At 30.9% G+C, this 22,521-nt stretch overlaps 2 protein-coding genes across 2 annotated transcripts; one reads left to right on the top strand and one right to left on the bottom strand.

Moving 5' to 3' along the window:
* Positions 1-777: 777 nt before the first annotated feature.
* On the bottom strand, positions 778-7,342 carry LOC112723462 (autophagy-related protein 11). Its single transcript, XM_025774850.3, is given in 6 exon segments — positions 778-1,422; positions 1,780-1,993; positions 2,361-2,581; positions 3,158-3,445; positions 3,448-4,843; positions 5,272-7,342. Coding segments are annotated over 6 exon segments (3,474 nt in total). The 5' UTR covers positions 6,216-7,342; the 3' UTR covers positions 778-1,011.
* Positions 7,343-19,675: 12,333 nt separating this feature from the next.
* Positions 19,676-22,498, top strand: LOC112723461 (serine carboxypeptidase II-2). Its single transcript, XM_025774849.3, has 10 exons — positions 19,676-20,051; positions 20,144-20,251; positions 20,414-20,509; positions 20,605-20,697; positions 20,834-20,919; positions 20,993-21,253; positions 21,361-21,494; positions 21,581-21,676; positions 21,905-22,010; positions 22,099-22,498. Exons 1-10 carry the CDS (start codon positions 19,796-19,798, stop codon positions 22,258-22,260), a joined length of 1,398 nt encoding a protein of 465 aa, XP_025630634.1. The 5' UTR covers positions 19,676-19,795; the 3' UTR covers positions 22,261-22,498.
* The last annotated feature ends 23 nt before the right edge of the window (positions 22,499-22,521 follow it).

The raw sequence follows: 22,521 nt of genomic DNA, 5'->3' as shown, positions 1-22,521 counted from the left end.
ATGTAATTGGTTTGGTTTGGTTCAGATTTGTATTTTTTTGTATATGTACCCGAACTAATCCAAACCGATTAAGAACAGATTGGTTCGGTTCGAATAATTGGGTACCCGATAACTTTGAAATTCATAAAAAAACCAAATTTTTATCTTAAAAATTCAACAAGTACAATAAACATGTAACATCAATAGAAATAATCCAAACATGTTAAACACCAAATACATTAAAAACCAAACTCATTAAAATCCAAATATATTAATAATGTATAATCATTGTCTAATGAAAAAGCCATATATTTTTTTTTATTTTTTGTTATTTAATTAATATATGATCGAGTTTGCAGGTTGGTTCGGATTCCGCACTCCCAAAACCAATACCCGAACCAATTACTAACAAAAACCATCGGTTTGGTTCAGGTTGGACCCAATTACTCGTTAGTTTCAGAACCAATTTAATTGGTTCGATTCGGATTTCAGACGGGTAATTGGGTACCCGCTACGCGTGCTCACCCCTACTAAAATCTTTTTTCTCTATTTTAAATTGTTTTAAAATGATACCACCGAAAGTTAGGTAACATATTACTTTGGTGAACTACGTATCGTGTATAACCCAATAACTATACCTAATTGTTGAGGTGATTTAAGATGATAATTTATATTAGGACATAGAACTTATTCAGAATACTCGTTCAACTGCTTAAAGATACATCTAAATGAATTGTTCAATACGTGCAACTACTGGGTGAATTTGGAAGATACTGCCTACCAATTGAGCGCGAGAGCTTAAAAAGAAACAGCAAAGTTCCAAATAAACAGGTGCTAAATAATATTCACAATTTGTACAGAATCATAAAGGTAAAAATATGTACAGGGGAGATGAAACAGATCTGGTTCATCAGCTATACAAATGGTTAACCAGTTCAATACTCAGAAAGAGCATTTCATCTTTGGAAAGTTGTTTTTCGTATGTACAATTAAATTCTTCCATCACGTCTAATCTGCCAGGATGATGCAGGATCAGGAAGGAGAAGATGAATGAATGGTGGTATCAGGTAACATTGCTACGGTCACTATGAAATATTCACAGCCAGCAGGGAGACCATATGGATTGAGAGTTGATCCTGAATTCAAGGATAACCGGTCAGTCCCCGTGTCAGATGTCAGTTTATCAGACCTACCATGACGCTCAGGCCGAGTCACAGTATGCGCTGATGCCTTCACAATTTGGCGTTCAATATGCACAATTTGTCCAACAATGTAGTTAGGTCTGCTTGGGAGATGGTCAACAAAAAGGGCCACAGATTCAGTGGATAGGTAGTAATTAGAGCAGTTCCTAGTAATAGCCACATAATGCCCAGCTGGAGTGAGCACAAAGGCAGCAAGCTCATGAACTTCCAAACAACCAAAAGAAATCTTCTCTTTATTAGCCTGTGTAGCAAAACCACCAGCAAATATATAACTCAGTCACTACAAAAACCATTCAAGCTATTAAATATGGTGATGGAATAAAAATATTTACTAAAATGCCCCTTAGTTATTAAAGAAAATGTTAAAATTTAAGTATCCATTCCTAGAAATTTCAGTCCCTTGTGTCCCCACTTTCTGGAGAAACTAAAGGGATTGAAATTGTGTCCCGGGACTGAAATTTTAGTTCCAGCCATCAAACACAATACTGAGTCTCGATCCCTCAATTTCAGTTTCAATTTCTGGAAACAAACACTACCTTAATAACAATAATATAAAAAACAACCTAGAACCATCATAAACATGAGGGCAATTAGTTACCTGTTTCTCAAGCTGATGCTTGTTGTAATAGGTTTTGACCTGGTCTTTTTTCTCCTCCAATTCTTTCCGGAGCTGGTCATTAGCAGCTTCTATTCTTGTGTACTTCTCAAGTAGCTCTTCACGGTGCCTCGATAAGAAACCAACTTTATCAGCCAATACACGAATGCAGTTTCGGAACTCAGCAATATCATCATCATCTTTGTCATTTGCAGAGCTGAAAAGAGAGGAGTTTCAATGATTCTTTTCACAATTTATGAATAGAGAATATCACCTCAGAACACAACAGTCCAACATAATAGCCTAAAATCTGTTCTCTTCGACGACAAACAGCCAAGAGAAATTTAGGCATCATTTACCTCTGGCTTCGCACACCTCTCCACCCAAAAAGATGACAATACAAAAAGTGCAAATGTTCAAATAATTTTATAAATTACAAACGTAATTAACTAATCAGTCAGCTGCTAAAAGAAAAATTAAACATGACCTTATGAAATCAAAACTTCAAGTGATGTTCGAGGAACTAAAATTAATATCTTAAGTACTAACGTGTAAATGCAAGTAGTTATGAGTAAGTAAATTACTTGGCCAAAGATTGTGCCAAAATACGCAGCGAATCTGCAAAACCAGCCACAGCACCAGGAGAATAAACACAGGTCTTGAGCCTTTCAAAAAGGCTGCGCATTTTAATGAGAGATGCACGCAGTAAACTATATTCTGAGGCCCTCCTGTCAGCAGAACTTTTTTGTGTTTGAGCTTCCTCTCTTGCCTCATGCAAACAATTCTCTAGGTGAGCACAATTCATCTGTAGAAAGAGGAAAACAAAATTATTAAAAAAGCATGCACAATAATGTAGATACATGACAATGAAAATTGTAAACTGCTGAAGCATGCCTGTAAAGTTCATCCTAGATTACTTCTAATCCTACAATAGTTTTAGTTTATATGCCAAGTTCTTAATCAAGCATATCCATTCAACAAGTATCCCCTAACTGCTCAAAACATAATAAACAACAAGACAGTCTTTTCCCCCTAGGTGGGGTCGACTACATGTACCAAACAACGCCATTCACACAAAGATCTTGTTTGTCCACTTCATGCATAACTACTCAAATATACAAGAATTAAAGATTCTTTGATTGGCTTTGATCAAGATGGTTTTCAAAATGTGTTCATGGGAAACAATGTTCTAGTCAACAAAAACTAACAAGAAAATATCTTTCATGGTCGGGGCAATGGGAGATGGATAGAGATGGCTTGCTATTTCAAACTAAACACACACGCTAACTATTAGTTTAGAAAACTTAAGCAGCTACTTCTCAGAAAATTAAATACAACCTTAAAATCATAGGTATCTTTATCAAATTTCACTCGAATTTACCTGAGATTCATCAAGTAGTATTAACTTGGCTTCCAGCTCACTCTTGAGACTAGCAACCTCATCTACAACAGCTGTAAGCTTGTTTTCAGCCTCATTCAATTGATTTGTTTTTTCTGCAAGTGCACTTTGTAGTTCCAACAACTTGTCATTGTTTATTTTGGAACCCAATACTGCACAATCTGCTAAGCTACAAGGTCCAATATCATGCTGCACAGGCATGCTCTCAGCAGTTGAACTATTAGTTAGTGACATGCCTAATTGTCCAACAATCTTTTCCTTTTATCTTTATCACCACTTTGCACTTCTTCACGGTGAGGCTCCATCATAGAAGAATCCAACTGTGGGTTCTGCACTCCAGAGGAATCCAACATGTTTTCATCCACTCCATCTAAAGCTTTATCAGTGTGTTCTGCAAATAGACCAAGTTTTGCATCCAAGGAACTCGAGATGCATGATACCTCATCCATGGGCTCTGAAGTAGATACGCAAGGCATGTGGGCTTCACTGCTCACATATTGCGATTTGCAATTGTCTGTCTTCCCAGACATAAGGGGGAAGTCAGTAGCATCATGTAGGCTGGAAATCTTCTGCCCCTGCACATACTGATTGGACAATTTCTGCTCCAATTCTTGAATACGTTTCTCATATGAATCACACTGCATCTGCTTCATCTTAAGCATGGATTGAACATGTTTAACATATTCATCTTTCAGATGCAAGGCTTCCGCTGTCTTCTCTGTAGCATTCTTCAATATATGATCCATCCTTTCATCATCCAGTGACTCGTACTCAATCTCAGGGCACAGTGAACATATCAAAGCAATTCTTGAAGCAAGCTCAGCTTTGAGTTTTGCATTCTCAACTTCCATTTTGCTAGTTCCAGCAATTTCAACCAGCTCACTGCCATCAAGAAGGTCCTCAGAATCATATCTGTCAATTGACTCGGAGGTAATTTCTACAGTCTCAGCCGAGTGAGAGCTAGAACCACTCAGAGCAGATGAACTTTTGAAGCTCCCCTGCTTCTCCATCTTGGACATTACTCCTGCTAGATGCTCAGGAGCATACCTATCTACATCTGATATGTCAATATTAAGCAAACCAACATCAAATGGAGCTATATGGACATCACACTGGTTAGGAGTGTCAAACAATCCCATAGCCGACAATACATCTCTAGGGATGCATAAACTATGTATTCTCAGAAATTCCTCTCGTCTCCTGACCTCAGCCTCCCGCTTACTAGCAAGTCTTTCAGCCAGTTGTCCAGCCATGCCCATGTACAGCTTCATGGAAGCTTTTCGTCTCACTATTTCTGCAAGGCAAGCTCTGTATGCAGGACCTATACCATGGAACAACTTTAAATCCACAAATAAACCCTCCTGACGACCCATTGCCTCTTTGAATACAGGGAATTGTAGCTTCTGATCTTTGATGAGATAAGAAACATATGTTATGCTTTGCATGTATCTGTGCACAAAGTCGTTCATATCATTCTTATTTTTCTTGCAGATGTTTAATAGCTTAGTAATAGCACGATCACAAGCCTCCATCTTAGGCAAGTGATTTTTGTCATGGACATCATACATAGGACCCAAGGCTGACACTGCATCATGAGGACGAAGTGATGACGACAATTGGGAGGATAGGCAATCATCGACCAGTTTCTTTACAGTGTTCACATCTTTGCTGCAGAAATCCCCATAAAATAAAATTCATAAGTTGGACCGACTCGGGGCATAAAAATTTGGAATAACAGGTATAATTGAATTGCAGCAATCAGGACAAGTAAAGGGATATAGCACAATTTGGAAGTATTTAACCTCAGCTAACTATTAAGTAGTTATACCTATATCCCTAAATATAAAAAACAGTCTCAACCAAACAAGCTTCAAGAATAGTTCGAAGCTTTGCAGGAATGGCACAATAACTATTTAACATCAGGCCCACTTACACATTATTTGATAATGATATTTTTCAAACTCATGAAATGAGGCAAAATTACAAAGCAGGATAAGGATATAGCATTAACTTTAGATCTAGATGCTTCCTGAGTAATAAACATTAAACAGTGCCTAAACATTTCAAATAAAGCTGAAGAATAAGAGAATACTAACCTCAGAGATTGCATGATACTCTTTTGTTCATTTATATATCTCAGATGTTCTTTTATATCTTGTTCTAGGGTCTTCATGGATAAGAATTCCCTGTTAGACAACAACTCCTCAACCTGGCGCTTCACTGCACCAAAAGTCTGCTTAAATTGTGAAACCTTGTTCTCAAACTGCTTGTGGGAACTGGTGCAATTCTCCACCGACTTCCGCAAATTTTCTTCCTTCACCAAATCCAGTAAACACTTGCGATTAGCAGTTTGTAAAGCAGGGTGAAGTTTAACAGATCTAAGTCTCTCAACATCCCTCCCAAAATTAGACAGAAGATCAGAATGTATCCTGTGTTGCTGCAGGTAACGCTTCATAAAGTCCCCATAGTTTTGGTTAATCATCCTATAGTACTGCTCTAAATTGCCCCTTGCAACCTCCACTGCTCTTTCTTGAACCATCTGTTCCCTCAAAAGCCTCTCACAATGCTCATATTTCATTATGGTATTACTATAAATAGCATGGCCCCGATGATAATGGAACCTGAATTGCCGCTCATAAGATGGCAAGGCCTTCAAAGCAGGATCCAAAGCATCATCAAGAGGGTGCGGATCATGCGACGAGGACGGTGATGGTGGCTCGAAATTACTGGGAATATCAACTTGCTCTGGCTGTGGAGGCGGCGAATTGCTTTGAAGCCTTGCTTTATTGAATATGAATACTTCTCTGTCATCAGATGGAAGCTTGTATGCAGACAGCGGCCGCTGTGATTCAAGTTTCATATCCATACAAAGCACAAGCTGATCATTGAAATTAATCCCAGTAACAGATTCAATGGACCTCATAACTGCCTCAACAAGCGTGTTTTCATCACAATCCAACTCAAATGAATGTCCATTCTCGGCAATATGAACCAGCAGCTGGCCCTCCCGGACCAAGCTTCCAGTGACACTGGAGCTCATCTCTTATCCGCCCCAGCAAAGTCCCCACCACTTACGTCTCAATCACAAACAGAGGGGAACCAATCAAGACCTAATAAGGTGGGGTCGAAATCAAACACAGATATAGCTGAAGAACACCGCCACCATACAATTCAGTCTGCTTCCTTCTCTTTTTTTCACACCACACAAGGTTTTAAGCTATGTACTGAACAAAAAAATAGCACTCTCTTTTTTTTAAATATCTAGAATCAAAATCCAACGAATTCTCAAACGGGTCCAACTATCCGCAAAAATCAACAATAAAAGAATAAGCTTTTCACGACAAAATCACAGAAATCAATCAATATAACGGCAAGCCCGGTGCAACAAGAGTTCAACTTTGCACATACCCGGCAGAGATTTTCACAGAAAGACACGAACTTCAACCTTGGATCCCCAAAAAAACCCTAGTTAAGAGCAAGCCCAAAGTCCACCAGAGAAAGAGAAAAGCCCGAAGGATGAAAACCTCAGGGAAATCGGCGTCGTTCAGTGGCCGCAAAATCGGAAGGAAGGTGGAGAAACACACAAGATGTGGAAGTGAATAGAGGCAGCAAAGGATTCGCGAGAATCCAACCAGAGAAGACAACGCATATGAGCAAAACGATATATATAAAAAGGAGGAGGAGATGGAAACAGTTATATTAGGACGGAAAATAGGGCCAAGTAAAAGAGAGCGAAAATCTTGGATTGTTAGGGATATGATTACGTGGAGCAATCGATTTTCCAGAATCTCGGTTAAGCAGCGAAACAGAACAAGGAGGTTGTCACGAAACCCCAACCCAAATCCAAACCCAAACCCAAACCCAGACTCTATTTGATGATAATTTCTTCTGAATCACTACAATGTTTTTCTTTTTCTCTTTGTTTTGCTTCTTGTATATGTTGTTCTTCCTTGAGGGAAGTAGAGAACTTGGTTTTGCTTGCTTTATTAAAAATTGCAGTGAGAACCTTCCGTGGGAAGTAACCTTGATGATCTCTCTCTCTCTCTCTCTCTCTCTCTCTCAGATCGTTTCGGAGAATTGTGAAAGCAAACACTGTATTCTGAATATATCGCGATATTTTAGACCTGACTCTGAATGCGCATTTAGTTACTATTTACTCTCAAATAATCATTTTCTTGTTACAAAGTACAAACTACTCTTCTTTTTCAAAACACAAAGCGAAAATAAGTACAAAAAAACATTATATGTATATTACAAATTAATTATTATATATTAGGTATTTTTTTAGGTACAAAAAAATATCTTTTTTTTAAGTTATCTTTTTTTTTAAAAAGATCTTAGGAAAAAGTAAAGGTAATTTTATATTTAGATATCTCATGTAAAAAGATCTTTTTATTTATCAATTATGTTTGGATATAATAATATAAAAATACTTTTTTGTTTATTTATTACATGAAAAACATCTTTTTTTAAGAAAAAAAGATCTTTTAAAAAAAATGTAAATTATAACTTCTCAAAAAAGATGTTTTTCTGATTTTTCTAGTACTTTTACTTTTACTACTCGAAAATTTGCCAAACACGTTAAAAAATAAAAAAATATATTTTTTATCAAAATAATGGTGCCCAAACAAGCACTAAGGGCTTATTTGGGTAAACTTCTAAGAAAATATTTTTTTTTTCGAGTTATCTTTTTTTAAAAGATCTTATGGAAAAGTAAAAGTAATTTTATGTTTGGGTATTTTATGTAAAAAGATCTTTTTATCTATCAATTATGTTTGGGTATAACAATATAAAAGTATTTTTTGTTTATTTATTATATGAAAAATATCTTTTTTTTAAGGAAAAAATATCTTAAAAAAAATGTAAATTACAGCTTCTCAAAAAGATGTTTTTTTTTTTTATTTTTCTAGTACTTTTACTTTTATTATTAGAAATTTACCAAACACGTTAAAAAATAAAAAAAAGATATTTTTTCATTAAAAAATATATTCTTTTATCAAAATAATAACGCCCAAACAAACACTAAGTACAATAACTTTGTGCTTATTAAATATACCTTATTGTTATAAACAGTTAGATTTTATTAAATATAAATCAAAAGCTATAATAAAAAAAATATTAATAGATTATAATAAATATAAAACACATTAGACATTACTACTATATAAATAAATAAATATCTTTTTGATATACAATATTTTAAATAAAAAATATAATTTTTTTTTCAAATAATAAATATAAAATATATAAATACAAAAAATATAAATTTTTTATTTTTTAAGATCAACAATTATCATGCAATAAAAAATTTGTAATATTAAAAAATTATATTAAAATAAAATTTTTAACTGTAATATTAAAATATAAAATAATTAAATTTATTTTATATTACTTAATAAATAATTTAGATTGTTATATTAAAATTTTATTAAAAATTATTTTTTTAACAATATTATTATATAATATAAATTTTTATTGAAATATATATAAAAATGTAATTTATTTAAAAGTGTAGCTTTCCAATAAGGTGTAAATATTATTATATATATTTAATAATAAATTACGTCAATAAATATTTTAAGAGTGTAGCTTTCGACAAAAAAAATAGAAATGAAAATGTTGCAGGAAATTATTTTAAATATATTTATTAACGTAATTAGTTAATAAAAATATTATTATATAATATAAATTTTTATTGAAATATTTTCGACAAAAAAAAACAGAAATAAAAATTTATTAACTAATTACGTCAATAAATATTTTAAATAAATTATATTTTTATAAATATTTTAATAAAAATTTATATTATATAATAATATTTTTAACAAATTAATTATTTACTAAAATTTTAATATAACAATCTAAATTATTTATGAAATAATATAAAATATAATATAATTATTTTATATTTTTTGTTGTAGTTAAAAATATTATTTTAATATAATTTTTTAATATTATAAAATTTTTATTGCATAATAATTGTTAATTTTAATAAATAAAAAAATTTATTTTTTTTGTATTTATATATTTTATATTTATTATTTGAAAATAAAAATTATATTTTTTATTTAAAGTATTGTATATTAAAAAATATTTATTTATTTATGTACTAGTGATGTCTAGTGTGTTCTATATTTATTATAGTCTATTAACATTCTTTTTTATAGTAGTAACCTTTGATTTATATTTAATAAAATTCAATAGTTTATAACAATAAGATACATTCAATAAACACAAAATTGTTGTATTTATTTTAGACATACCCTTATATATTTATATATCATTTTATGTATTTTTAATATATATTAAATTAATTTTTAGCTTTACTCAGTTAGTTATTTTTATTTATATAATAATACATATATTTATAAATGTAGGTTCCACACTTCATATTAGAATAAATAATTTTATTAATTCAGATTATCTATATTAAATTATTAAAAATATATATTATTGTATAAAAGCATATTTATATTCATAAAAGTGATTGAAAAGATTTATTTCTTTGACTTTCTTCAACTTATGTATCCCTAATTTTTTTATGAAAAAAGAGCTACGAAGACCATTTTAATATGTTGAAAAACAAAATTTAAGTTATTATTTATATTTGAGTATGGTATCTATTAAATTTTAAAGTCTAAATAAAAATAATATCTGATTTTATTTTTATTTAATTTTAAATAAAAAAATTAATTAACTGAGATTTTATTATATTAAAAAAAATAGAAAAAATAGGGGTGTGTTCAATTAAATGAGATGCCACTTAGGATGGTTGAGAGCAAAAAATTATACTTACTTATCTTCTCTCTTGAATCATCATCTCTGCTCAATTAGAAATTTGTGAAAACATCATGTAAAAATATCTTATCTTTCATTAATATGTACATCGTAAGTCGTCTATAATAATGATAGCGTATCGAAATCCTAGAGTTTATGCTAATTCCCAATAATGACATCTTCTAAAACAGGGTTAAAGACTAACGAATTCTCTCCTCCCTTAATCTTTGTGGTTAAAATTGAATTAATAGTGAAATTAGTTTTTAAAAGATAAAATATTTTTTAAATTTATTTTTAAAAAATATTTTTTTAATTAAATTTATCTTTTAAAGATTGTGAATTAATTATATTTGTCTTCTAATTATTCTATTAATAATTTTTTTAAATTAATGTTGTAAAATGTTAATTGATAACATATATGATACTTAATATGTCTAATTAGATAGTAAAAATTTATTAATTTAATTATTTCTCTAATTATAAAACTTCTATTTCTAATATGATCTAGTGACAAATTGTTAGATTTTCGTAACATATTTAATTAACGTCTAATTGAACATGTTATATGTCATGTATGTTATCGATTAATATTTTACATTATCAATCGTTAACGAAAATTATGAGTGGAGTACTTGAAAGACAGATATGATTAATTCTTAATCGTTGAAGGACTAATTTAATTAAAAAAATCTTTTAAAGATAAATTTAAAGAATATCTTATCTTTAAGAAACTAATTTAACAATTAATTCCAAAACTAATTAAACAATGTGTGTGATACATTTATCTTTTAAAAAAGGTTTAGCTAACTTGTGCTTTTATATTAAGTTTATAAATTAAAATTTTTTATTAAAAATATAAAAAATTTAAATTTTTAATACATTTATTCTATATTTATTAAATAAATATATTTAAATTTTTATTAATAATAATTTTATCATGTGTTCTTAGATTAAACCCTACAAAAAATAATAGGAAATTTAACTCATTTTTTATGGGTTTATCTATCATGTGTTTTAAGAATGCGCTATAAAATAAAAAAAAAATTATTAAAAATATAAAAAATTTAAATTTTTAATATATTTATTTTATATTTATTAAATAAAAATATTTAAAATTTTTCACTAATAATAAATTTATTATGTGTTTTAGGAACACATATTAATTAAACTTTTTTTATTATTTTTTAATTTTTAAATTTTTAAATAATTTTTTATTTTAAAAATAACATATATAACATATATATTTAAATTTCAGTTATGTGGATAAATTAAAAATAACCACTAATTCAGTTATTTATATAAAAAATAATTAAGAGAATAAAATTAAAAAATTTTATTCATTGCTGATATTTAAATATTGAAATATGGTTAAAGATTAGCCGTCTTTGAAATTCTTTTACAAAAGATGTGAAACTTTTAAAATATTAAATATAAGAAAATGTAAAAAAATTTAACCAATTCTTATGGCCAGCGCAACTAAATTGTCTCCCTCCGCAGTTTAAATACGTTATCTCTAACTTAAATTTAGATTCTCTAAAATTTGAATTTCACTTTAGAGAGTAAAATGTGATCTCTTACTATTTATTTTATAGGTGAAACTAAAAATAAATATAAAAAAAATCATTCAAAAATAAAAGATCACACCTTATCTTCTAAAGTACAAATTTAAAATTTAGAGGATCCAAATTCCTTCAACTTTATCTCTTTTTTCTTTTTCGGCCGCTCATAATAATAAGAATAAGAATAAAGTGGTGGCAGGGCCACAGAAGTAAATATTCAATATTCATGAATCATGAAGAAACATTAATAGTAGTAAGTTCCTGGAAATTTCGCCAAGTTTGCTACCGCTTTATTGAAAGGTTTTGTTTGGTTAATTCAGAGAATCGATACTCTCAAAAAATTTTTTTTTAATTTTTTATAAAGTATAATTTTTTATTATATCATACATTTTTTAACTAAAACAAAAAAAAAAAGCAAAAAAATATGTTAAATAATAAAAAAGTTATACGTTATAAAAAAAAAAAAAAAAAAAAATTTCATTACCAATCATTTGTGTACCCCGATCTGAAAGCAAATTCCAGATTCCTCATACCACATACACAGGCACTTCTCTTTTTCTATCTTCTTCCAAATCTTTGGCACATGACTATTTATTTGTCCATGAAAAAAATTGCAATAAATTACATGAATATTTTATTATTTAGTGTTATGTTTAAACAAAATAGTTGATCTGATTTGGCTAATTTATTATTGTGACATTGTTTTATAATTAAATGATAAAATATGATGATTTATTGAATGTTGAATAACATATTTTTTTTTTTGAGTAATAGTTCAAATGGCATAGTCTCTCCATACTCAATTAAGAGGTTGCGAGTTCGAGTCTCATATCTTTGGTAAAAAAAAAAATAACATATTTAGTAAATAGATAGCGTGTTAAAAATAACTGAAAAAAATAAAAACGTTTACAAAGGATAAGATTATGATATGAGAATTTCTGTTAATTAATGTATGTCGGAGGATCAGTTTGCAAAGTTAACAGCTTTCAGAGGTCAACGTCTTAAACACTAAAAAGTCAATGTTGGCAACCCTCATTTTCGAACAAGTTGCAAGGCAAAAGACCTTGAAAAATGGAAATTTGATAATTATAGTGTAACATAGCATATAGAAAACGTGTGTATTTTGAAAGAAAGTACAATAGGATGAAGACTCTTATTTTATATTGAATTTTAAGATGAATAAGCAGTTTACTACTAGCATAGGTCTAAATTTTTTTTTTTTTAAATTAAGAGTGAGATACAAATCCAAAATTTTTAGGTAACTATTTGAATTATAATTCGTTGACGTAGGTCTAATTTCTGTTGCATTTGAAAAAAAATTCAAAAAAATATTATATATCTACACACCTACTACACAAACATTTTTTGCAAGGCATCTGCCATGAAAGTGAATCTTGAAAAGTCTAAAATTTTTTGTTCTAAAAATGTGACTGCTCATAGAAGAGATATTTTTACTAGTGTTTCTTCAATACATTTTGTTTTGGACTTAGGAAGATATCTTAGAGTTAACCTTAATCATTCCCGTACCAGTAGGGCTTCTTTTCATTCGATGATTGAAAAGGTGAGGGGAAGATTAGCTAATTGGAAAGGAAGGCTTCTAAATAAAGCAGGGAGACTTTGTCTGATCAATTCTGTTGCAGCATCCATTCCTGTCTATCATATGCAGGTATCTTTTTTTCCAAATTGGGTTTGCGATAAATTATCTTTTATGATGAGACAGTTCCTTTGGAAGGGTCAAGTTGATAATAGAGGTCTTTCTCTTATTAATTGGAGGACCGTGATCACTCCAAAAAAATTTGGTGGCCTGGGTGTTAGAGATCCTGCGTGTGTTAATATATCTTTACTTGGTAAATTGGTGTGGCAACTTTTTCATTGTCAAGACAAGCCTTGGGTTGCTCTATTGAGGACGAAGTATCTGAAAAGTGGGAGAGTTTTAGATGGCCCTATCCCTTGCAATGCTTCTCATGTTTGAAAGAGTATCTCAAAAGCTTTTGGTGCTCTTAAGGATGCATTCTCTTGGTGCGTTGGATCACTTGATTAATCTTTTTGGTTTGACAATTGGAGTATTGAGGGCCCAATTGCTCAAGATGTCCCTTTTGTACATATATCTGACTCTGATTTAATTATTAGAGACGTTTGGAAAGATGATCAATGGAATCTCCATGATATTTTATCTATCATTCCAGAAGATGTCAAACAGCGTTTGAATGCTTATAATCCAGATTTGAATGCTGGAGAGAGTTCGGGTTGGTTGTGGGGTGTGGCATCTTCTAGACTCTACTCAGCTAGGAGTGGGTACAGTTGGCTAGCCAAAAGAAAGTTTGACTGGAATGAGCATGATAATTGGTTGTGGGTATGGCGACTGCATATTCATGAGAAGTACAAGTTCTTGATTTGGCTCAGTCTTCATAATGCTATTCCTACTGCAGAGTTTCGTTTGGGTCGTGGTTTAGCTTTATCTAGCACCTGTCATCGGTGTCAGAATGGTTCTGAATCCATTCTTCATTGTCTTCGGGAGTGCCCTAGTGCCAAGGAGGTCTGAAACCTTTTAGGCCTGTATTCAGATAACTCGAATTTACATGATTGGCTCTACAGAGGTGCAAGGAGTGGAGATGTTTTTCTTTTCTTTTCGACCATCTGGTGGATTTGGAGAAGCAGGAATCATGACTTATTTAATATAGATGATTCATGGAGTGCTAGTAAAGTGGTGAGTTTGATTCGTAGTTAAGGGAGTTTCACACTATTTTTGCTATGCATCAATCTCTGTCTCCTCCTTCACTTTGTTTGCATTGGGTTTCACCTCTAGTTCATTCTGTTAAATTGAATTGTGATGCTAGTTGGTTTGCTCCTTCTGGCTATGCTGGTTTTGGTTGTATCATTTGCAATCCTGATGGATGTTGGTTGAAAGGTTGCACTGGGAAAGTCAAAGTGTGCAGTGTTCTTTTTGCTGAATTGTATGCAATTTAGAGAGGTTTACTTCTTGCTTGGGAGAGTGGATTTCGTGAGGTTATTTGTGAAACAGACTGTTTAGAAGCTCTTTTCTTGGTAAACCAAAGAATGCTTGGTAAGGATATTCCGAAATGGAATTTGGCAAAGCATATACAGGAGGTTATGAATTGGAATTGGAGAGCCTCTATTCTTTTAATTCAGAGGACTGTAAATAGTGTTGTAGATTGTATGGCTAAAGCAGCTGCTTCTGTCGCGGACATTCACTCGAATTGGAGCCAATCATGGAGTGAGTTTCAACATCTAATAGATTTAAATATGATTCTAGCCAATTAATTTGATTTTGTCTCTTTTTTTTTCTTTTCTATTTAGTCACAAAAAAAATAAAAAAAAAAAACAAATTCAGCTAAAGTTCTTGATTTATAATGAATTGACCATGTTTGAAATAAAATGAAACGTTTATGAGTTTTGAATTAATGAATAATATAGTTAATTTTTTTGTTTATTTAACAATATTATATGATTAATTATGCATGTAAATTATATAAAAATGATAAATATATTCATAATTTTTTAATTCAAAGATAAATAATAAAAAATTAATTAAAAATATAAAAATAATTTTTATTTTTTTAAATGCAAGATATCTAAATAAAAGATTTATTTATCTTTATCTAACTTTTATTTTTTCAATTAATTAAAAAATTATTTATTTTCGAATTTCAAAAATAGAGATCTATTTATTTTTTTTTAAATTATTATTATTGTTATTACTATCTCTGTTTTTTTCTCCCTTGTTCTCAAAAGTAATTAATGATTAATTAAACCATGTGATTGTGTATGTATTAATTAACTATATAATAAGGTTGCTGACTTCATATCACGATTTTAACAACCATACACGTTTGCATTTTTTAATGTTTTTAAAAATCCCTTAGCAGACAGATATCTTCATCCACCTACCCTAACAAATATTTTCTCAAAATGTAATTCTTTTCTTTAGAAAAAGGCCAAAAAAAGAACAAAACAAAAAACACTTCAACGAATTATATACACGATGGCATGTGGCCTCACATATGCATTAGGGAAGTAATCATAATTCCTCGTTATATTAAAAATAATAATACTACTTTATATATTAAAAATTAATTACCAAATCAATTATTAACATATAATATATATATTAAAATATAAAATATATATTTAAAATAAATTAAATAATATATATTTATACAAAAATACATAATAATTAATTTAATGATTTATTTTTAATGTACATAATTTTTTTTTATCATAAACGCTTCAATATGTTTATTTGAAGCCGCATATGCCATTGTGCCGTATAATCTTATCCCATTAATCTCCATGCAAACTTATCCTAAAGTTTGATTCTCAATTTTTTTTTCTAATTAGTTTTCTGTTGCATAAAACAACAACAACTTATATCATGTACCTATATTAATATCGAAGTCATGCATGGCATCACAAAACCTCAAACAAGATTTCAAATTATCTAATTCTTTTAAGAATTTAATTTTTATATATTTTCAATATAATTTGTTTACACAAATAATTAATTGTATATTATAATATTAATATAAATAATAAAATTTTAATTTATTATTTAAAAAATTATTTAAAGACATAAATTTACACCTTTAAAATTGGTTTTATTTTGTTTATTAAAAAAATGACAAAACCAAAAACTAGGAGGAGAAACACTTAGGGGTGAGCACGGATCGGTTTGATTCAGGTTTATGGTAAAATTAGAACTGAATCGGTCAAAATATAATTGGTTCGGATTTGCGATTTTTGTACATGTACCCGAACCAAACCAAACCAATTAAGAACGGATTGGTTCGGTTCGGGTAATTGGGCATCCGTTGACTTTGAAATTCATAAAAAAACTAAATTTATCTTAAAAATTCAACAAGTACAATAAATATGTAACATCAATAGAAATAATCCAAACATGTTAAACACTAAATACATTAAAAATTAAACTCATTAAAATCCAAACATATTAATAGTGAATAATCATTGTCTAATAGAAAAGCTATATATTTTTAACTTTTTTATTTAATTAATATATGATCGGGTTCGCGAATTGGTTCGGATTCTTCACCCCCAAAATTGATACCCGAATCAATTGTCAACAAAGGTCATCGGTTTAATTCGAATTGGACCGATTACCCATTGATTCCATAACTAATTTAATTATTTCGGTTCGGATTTGAACGAGTCATTGGATACCTGTTACCCGTGCTCACCCCCTAGAAACACTTAAAGGAGACATTGAATTGTATTTGCAATTGTGTCCAAATGCAACATATTTAGGGTGTGAGGCCCTAATGGAATGAGGATCAAGGGTCATGGCAAATCACATGGGGTCTAACCATATGAGACAGTGATGTCTCACCTTAAAGGGTGAGAGTAAGAAGGACCACCACCACACATGTATGCATCTATTTTATACATTCGAAATACTAAAGAGACAATAAAAAATCAGTCAAAATAATTTAAATTTATTTTATTTAATATTTATTAATTTTAGTAATAATTAATAAATATTAAATAAAATAAATTTGGACTGTTTGTATTATTTTTTTTATTTTTCAAATATTATTTTTTAAAAACATACTAGTAACTAGTAAGTTCTAGCAAGTGCAAAGAGAGGCATATATCTCAATAAAAAGGTAAATTGGTAGAATATATAAAGTTTAATTATTCTATTGGTCTTTATAGTTTTGCGAAATTTTTAATTAGGTTTTTATACTTTTTTTTTAATTGAGTTTTTGTACCATTTTTTTTTTAATTGGGTCTCTATACCTTTTTTTCCTTTTATTAGGTCTTTATACTAATTTTTTTTTAGTTGGGTCTCTATAAAATTAAGTCAATTATTACTAAGAGGGACTTAATTGAAAAAAAGGGTTAATACAGAGACCCAATTAAAAAAAAAAAGTATAGAGACTTAGTTAAAAATTTCACGAAACTACAGGACTAATAGAATAATTAAACCAATATATAATTGTATATGTTGCAACTCACATGGTTTCTGTGTAATTGAAACGGAATCTTTTGGATAAGTACGGTTAGATTGACAGAGATTCATTGCTTATTAATTACACTGCAACACTCTATGTATTGATTGCATTCATTACATTTGGAACTTGCATTTTATCTCTGCTGAAATTAGCTCTGTGAAATGTTTTGTAGGAGAAAGGCACACACACCTAAAAGAGGATTACCATTATTATTTAGTAGCCAGCAGCTTTTTTTAATTGTTGTTAAGTTTTATTTTTTTTAAGAGATAAAAAAAATTAGAACTATAGTATAAATTAGATAAAATTTATCTTGTTGAATAGAATAATTTCTTCTTTCTTCTTTTTTTTTTTTTGGGTCAATCTTCTTTTTTGTTTGTGGGTGGAGCCTTTTCAGGCTATTTGCTATTTCCTAATCCAAAAAAGAGTAGGAAAATTTGGGCTACTTGGTTAATATTTCTAATGGGCTAATTCAGTTTTATATTATTGGGCCTGAGGCCCAAAAAGGTGATCTTACTAAAATAATATCTACTTTCTTTTCTGGATCAAAATACTGAAAGTGAGTCAGAACCAGAAGCCAAAATAAAAAAGGCTGAAACCGAGAAAATAAGATTTGTGCAAACTTTTTTTTATATAATAATATTACGATTTGATTTAAATAAATAAATAAATAATAATAAGTGTAATGAAATTATTATATTAACAATGATATCCCCTAGAAATAATAATAAACAGTGAAGATTTAAGAGGTTAGGGGAAGGAAATGAATTGGTAGGTTGGTGACAGTATTATTATGCTTTTGCTTTACTCAATGGTATATAACAACACGCGCATCACGTGATGTGCATCACCATTTTGATGAATTCAATTGGATAGAATAGAATATGTGAATAACGTTGCACCACGTGATGATAATGCAAAGTAATAGAAACCTTCCCTTTCGAGTTTTGACTTTTTTTTTTTTTACTACACTATCTCCTAACATATCTGTGATCCATGTAACGAAGATTCGACTAATTTTTTTTATTGGTTGTTGAAAGCCTAACACAACTCTCATCCTTTATTTAAATTTGGAATCGGCTACGTACTCAGGTATATAGTATAAGTAGATAAGATAGAAGATGGATAACGGGTGAAAGATAGAGGAAAACTATTCATGAGATGGTCAAACGAGATTTACATGTAAACAGTGTCTCAGTAGACATGATAATGATGAAGCTCAATGACGTCATTTGATCCATGTAGTCGACTCTAACTAGTGGGATAAGACTTTGTTGTTGTTGTTGTACCCCCAACATGGTAGACACGACTAATTTGTTATGAATTAAAACTCCATATAAGAATTTATCACTAATAATGGTTGTTACATACACAAAACGAAATTCAAATTTTTAATATAGAAAAACAGTAACCTAGAGAGTTTGTTTGTTTTGGCTTTTTACATTAATTGATGTTAGTAATATACAATAAACCAACTTAAATAAGCGGTTTAATTATTTTGTTAGTTCTTATAGTTTTTCTTAATTTTCAATTAGATCCTTATATTTTTTTTTTTCGATTGAGTTCCTATACCATATTAGAATTTGTAATTAAGTCCCTGACGTGACAAAAACGTTGAAATTAATAGAATATTCTGTTAAACAAAATGAATATGCCTCACACTTGATATTCTATATAGTTAAACAGAATATTCTGTTAAATCCAACATTTTTATTAAACAGAATATTCTGTCAAATCCAACATTTTTGTTACAGTAGAGACATAGTTACACAATCTGATATTGTAGAGAGACCTAATTAAAAAAATAAAAAATAAAAATCTAATTAAAAATTCGGTAAAATTATAGAAATTCGTAGAGTAATTAAACCTAAATAAGTTTAAGAGAAAATGACAAATAGGTCTCTGACCTTTTATCCCGCAGACATTTTCGTCCATAACCATTGAAAAATACTTTTAAGTCCCTGACCTTCACAAAACTTGGACGGATCAGTCCCTCCGTCCAAATGCCTCCGTCAGGGACTAATCCGTCCAAATGCCTCCGTCAGGGACTGATCCGTCCAAATTTTGTGAATGTCAGGGACTTAAAAGTATTTTTCAATAGTCAGAAACAGAAACAAAAATGTCCGCAGGACAAAAGGTTAGTGACCTATTTATTCTTTACTCTAAGTTTAATTGATGATTTTATCTGACATTAACAGCAATAATTGATTCTTTCATCACCTCACTCGCTTCCTTTCCTAGTGTAATATAAATTCTTCACAAGCCACGAGTATTACTCATTCACAGCATCTTCGAAAATGGGGTGGTCTCAAGTGATAACCTTGACAACTCTTGTTGTTGGGGCCATGGCCATTACTGTTACATGTTCTCCCTTTGTGCAGCAAAAGCTAGACAAGGTTGGAAAGCTACCAGGTCAATCTTTTGCTATCAAGTTCCAACACTATTCTGGCTATGTCACTGTTAACGAGGAAGCTGGAAGGGCCCTCTTTTACTGGTTCATGGAGGCTGATCAGGACCCTCAAACCAAACCCCTTCTCTTATGGCTCAATGGAGGTACTATTACTAATATGATAGAGTTTTATCATTCATAGAGGATTTCATATTTGTATGCAAGGGATTGATATGAAGTGAAACATTTTGTGTAGGGCCTGGATGTTCATCCATTGCTTTTGGTGAGGCAGAAGAAATTGGCCCCTTTCATATAAATCCAGATGGAAACACACTTTATCTGAATCCTTACTCTTGGAACCAAGGTGAATCAGAATCACCATTTAGTTACTACCCTCTTTCCTTTTCTACATTGTTTTGTTTCCTATGGAAGATTCTCCTTGCTCTCTAATATATAATGATGTCTCTTTCCATTGAAATCATTGCTATATCAATCTTTCTTATGCTTGTCATGTTTGTACTTGTAGTTGCCAACGTTCTTTTTCTTGATTCTCCTGTTGGAGTTGGATTTTCATATTCAAACACTTCATCTGACATTCTTAACAATGGCGACAAGAGGACTGGTAATAACTTTGAGCATTTATTACCTCATCCTTCATCCTTCTGCTTTGAATCACATATCATGGAGTGGCACACACTAATAAAACTTTATGCACAGCTGAGGACTCTCTAACATTCTTATTGAAGTGGTTTGAGCGTTTCCCCCAATATAAAGGAAGGGACTTCTTTATCGCCGGCGAGAGCTATGCAGGTAAACAATACAGTGACAAGCTAAAGCATTTGAAGTTAATAATTCTGTTTTCTTTTTGTTTTCATTTTAGATAGATATTAGCTTTTATCTTGATATATTTTTGGAGGACATGTCAAAAGTAGATCCTTTGTTTCAGGGCATTATGTTCCTCAACTTAGCCAAGCTATCTTGAAGTACAACTCGGAAACAAAGAAAAATGCTATAAATCTGAAAGGATACTTGGTATAGACTCTATTACCTCTTGTTGCTTGTTGAGTTGTCATCACAAAATGTAACCACTGTGTTTGTGATGCAGGTTGGAAATGCTCTTACTGATGATTTCCATGACCATTTGGGGGTTGCTCAGTTTATGTGGGCAAGTGGTTTGATTTCTGATCAAACATACAAACTATTGAACCAATGTGATTCCGAGTCGTTCATACATCCCTCAAATTCTTGCAATCAGGCTTTTGAAAATGCCGATGTAGAGCTTGGCAATATTGACCCTTACAGTATCTTTACTTCTCTGTGCCCTGGTAATGTTAGCCAGACAAAGCAACTGCTAAGAAGAAAGCATGTGAGTATGCCTTTATAAAAATATTAAGTGGTTTTCACTTTTTTGGACCTTCATATGTTGTGGAGTTCAAACATAGATCCTTATTAATTAATATATTGAGTTCATAGAGATTTGGTAGACTCAATGAAGGGTATGATCCTTGCACTGAGAAGCACTCTACTGCTTACTTCAATCTACCTGAGGTCCAAAAGGCACTTCATGTTGATCAAGATCACAAGCCTAGTAAATGGGAAACCTGCAGGTAATACAATGAAGCATCTTCTTTATGTCCGCTATATGTTACCAAATTTAATAGCTCAGAAGCCTCAGCTCTCCCATGCTTTCCAGTGAAACTATAAATATCAACTGGAAGGACTCTCCAAGTACGGTGCTCGATGTTTATCATGAACTTATTGGTTCAGGACTGAGGATATGGATGTTCAGGTTAGCCTTACTATCCAATATCCTTGATGTTGCTTTTATTTGGTGTTTAACATGTGTCGAAATGTTATGAAGAGACTGTGAATGTCACTGTCTAAATGTGTTCCATTTGTGAATTCATATAATTTCTTGAAGGAAGCTGCTAGCTGTGGAAATCCAATATGCTTGAAAGTGATAAACATCCTTTCATTTCTTCTCCTTAGCTTATATATTTATTGTTTCCCTTTTCAGTGGTGACACAGATTCAGTACTCCCGGTGACATCTACTCGGTATAGTATAGATGCTCTTAAGCTTCCGACAGTTAGCCCTTGGCGTCCATGGTACGACGAAGGGCAGGTAAGTGCAGTCGAGTTTTTAGTCTTGCAATTCATAGGCAGATATTGACTTTGTTGAGTGGAGTGTGAATCTGATATAAAAAAAACAGGTGGGAGGGTGGACACAAGAATATGATGGACTCACCTTTGTGGCAGTAAGGGGAGCAGGACATGAAGTTCCTTTGCATAGACCAAAACTTGCTCTTTCACTCTTCAAAGCCTTCATAGCTGGAACCTCCATGCCCACTCTTCAGCTTGTCAGTGACTCCTAAAATATGTATCTCAAAATTAGTGCCTCTTGGAATGATCATTTGGCAATTTATTTTCAATTTTCCAACTAGGGATTTCTTATCCAATGAATAACTTCTCATACCACTATAACAGATGTGTACTCATTTATCCATAGAAATTAAGAGACTGTAATATTTGTGTCTGTGATCTTTGAAGTCAAGCAAATCTTATCATTGTAACAAGATCAATAAAATATACATGCTTTGAGATCTATAAAAATGATAACAATTAATATTTTGTTA

The sequence above is a fragment of the Arachis hypogaea genome, chromosome 11 (assembly GCF_003086295.3).
Source record: "Arachis hypogaea cultivar Tifrunner chromosome 11, arahy.Tifrunner.gnm2.J5K5, whole genome shotgun sequence".
Classification (NCBI taxonomy): domain Eukaryota; kingdom Viridiplantae; phylum Streptophyta; class Magnoliopsida; order Fabales; family Fabaceae; genus Arachis; species Arachis hypogaea.
The sequence above is the reverse complement of the archived record's forward strand: the minus strand, read 5'-3'. Positions and strand labels throughout refer to the sequence as shown.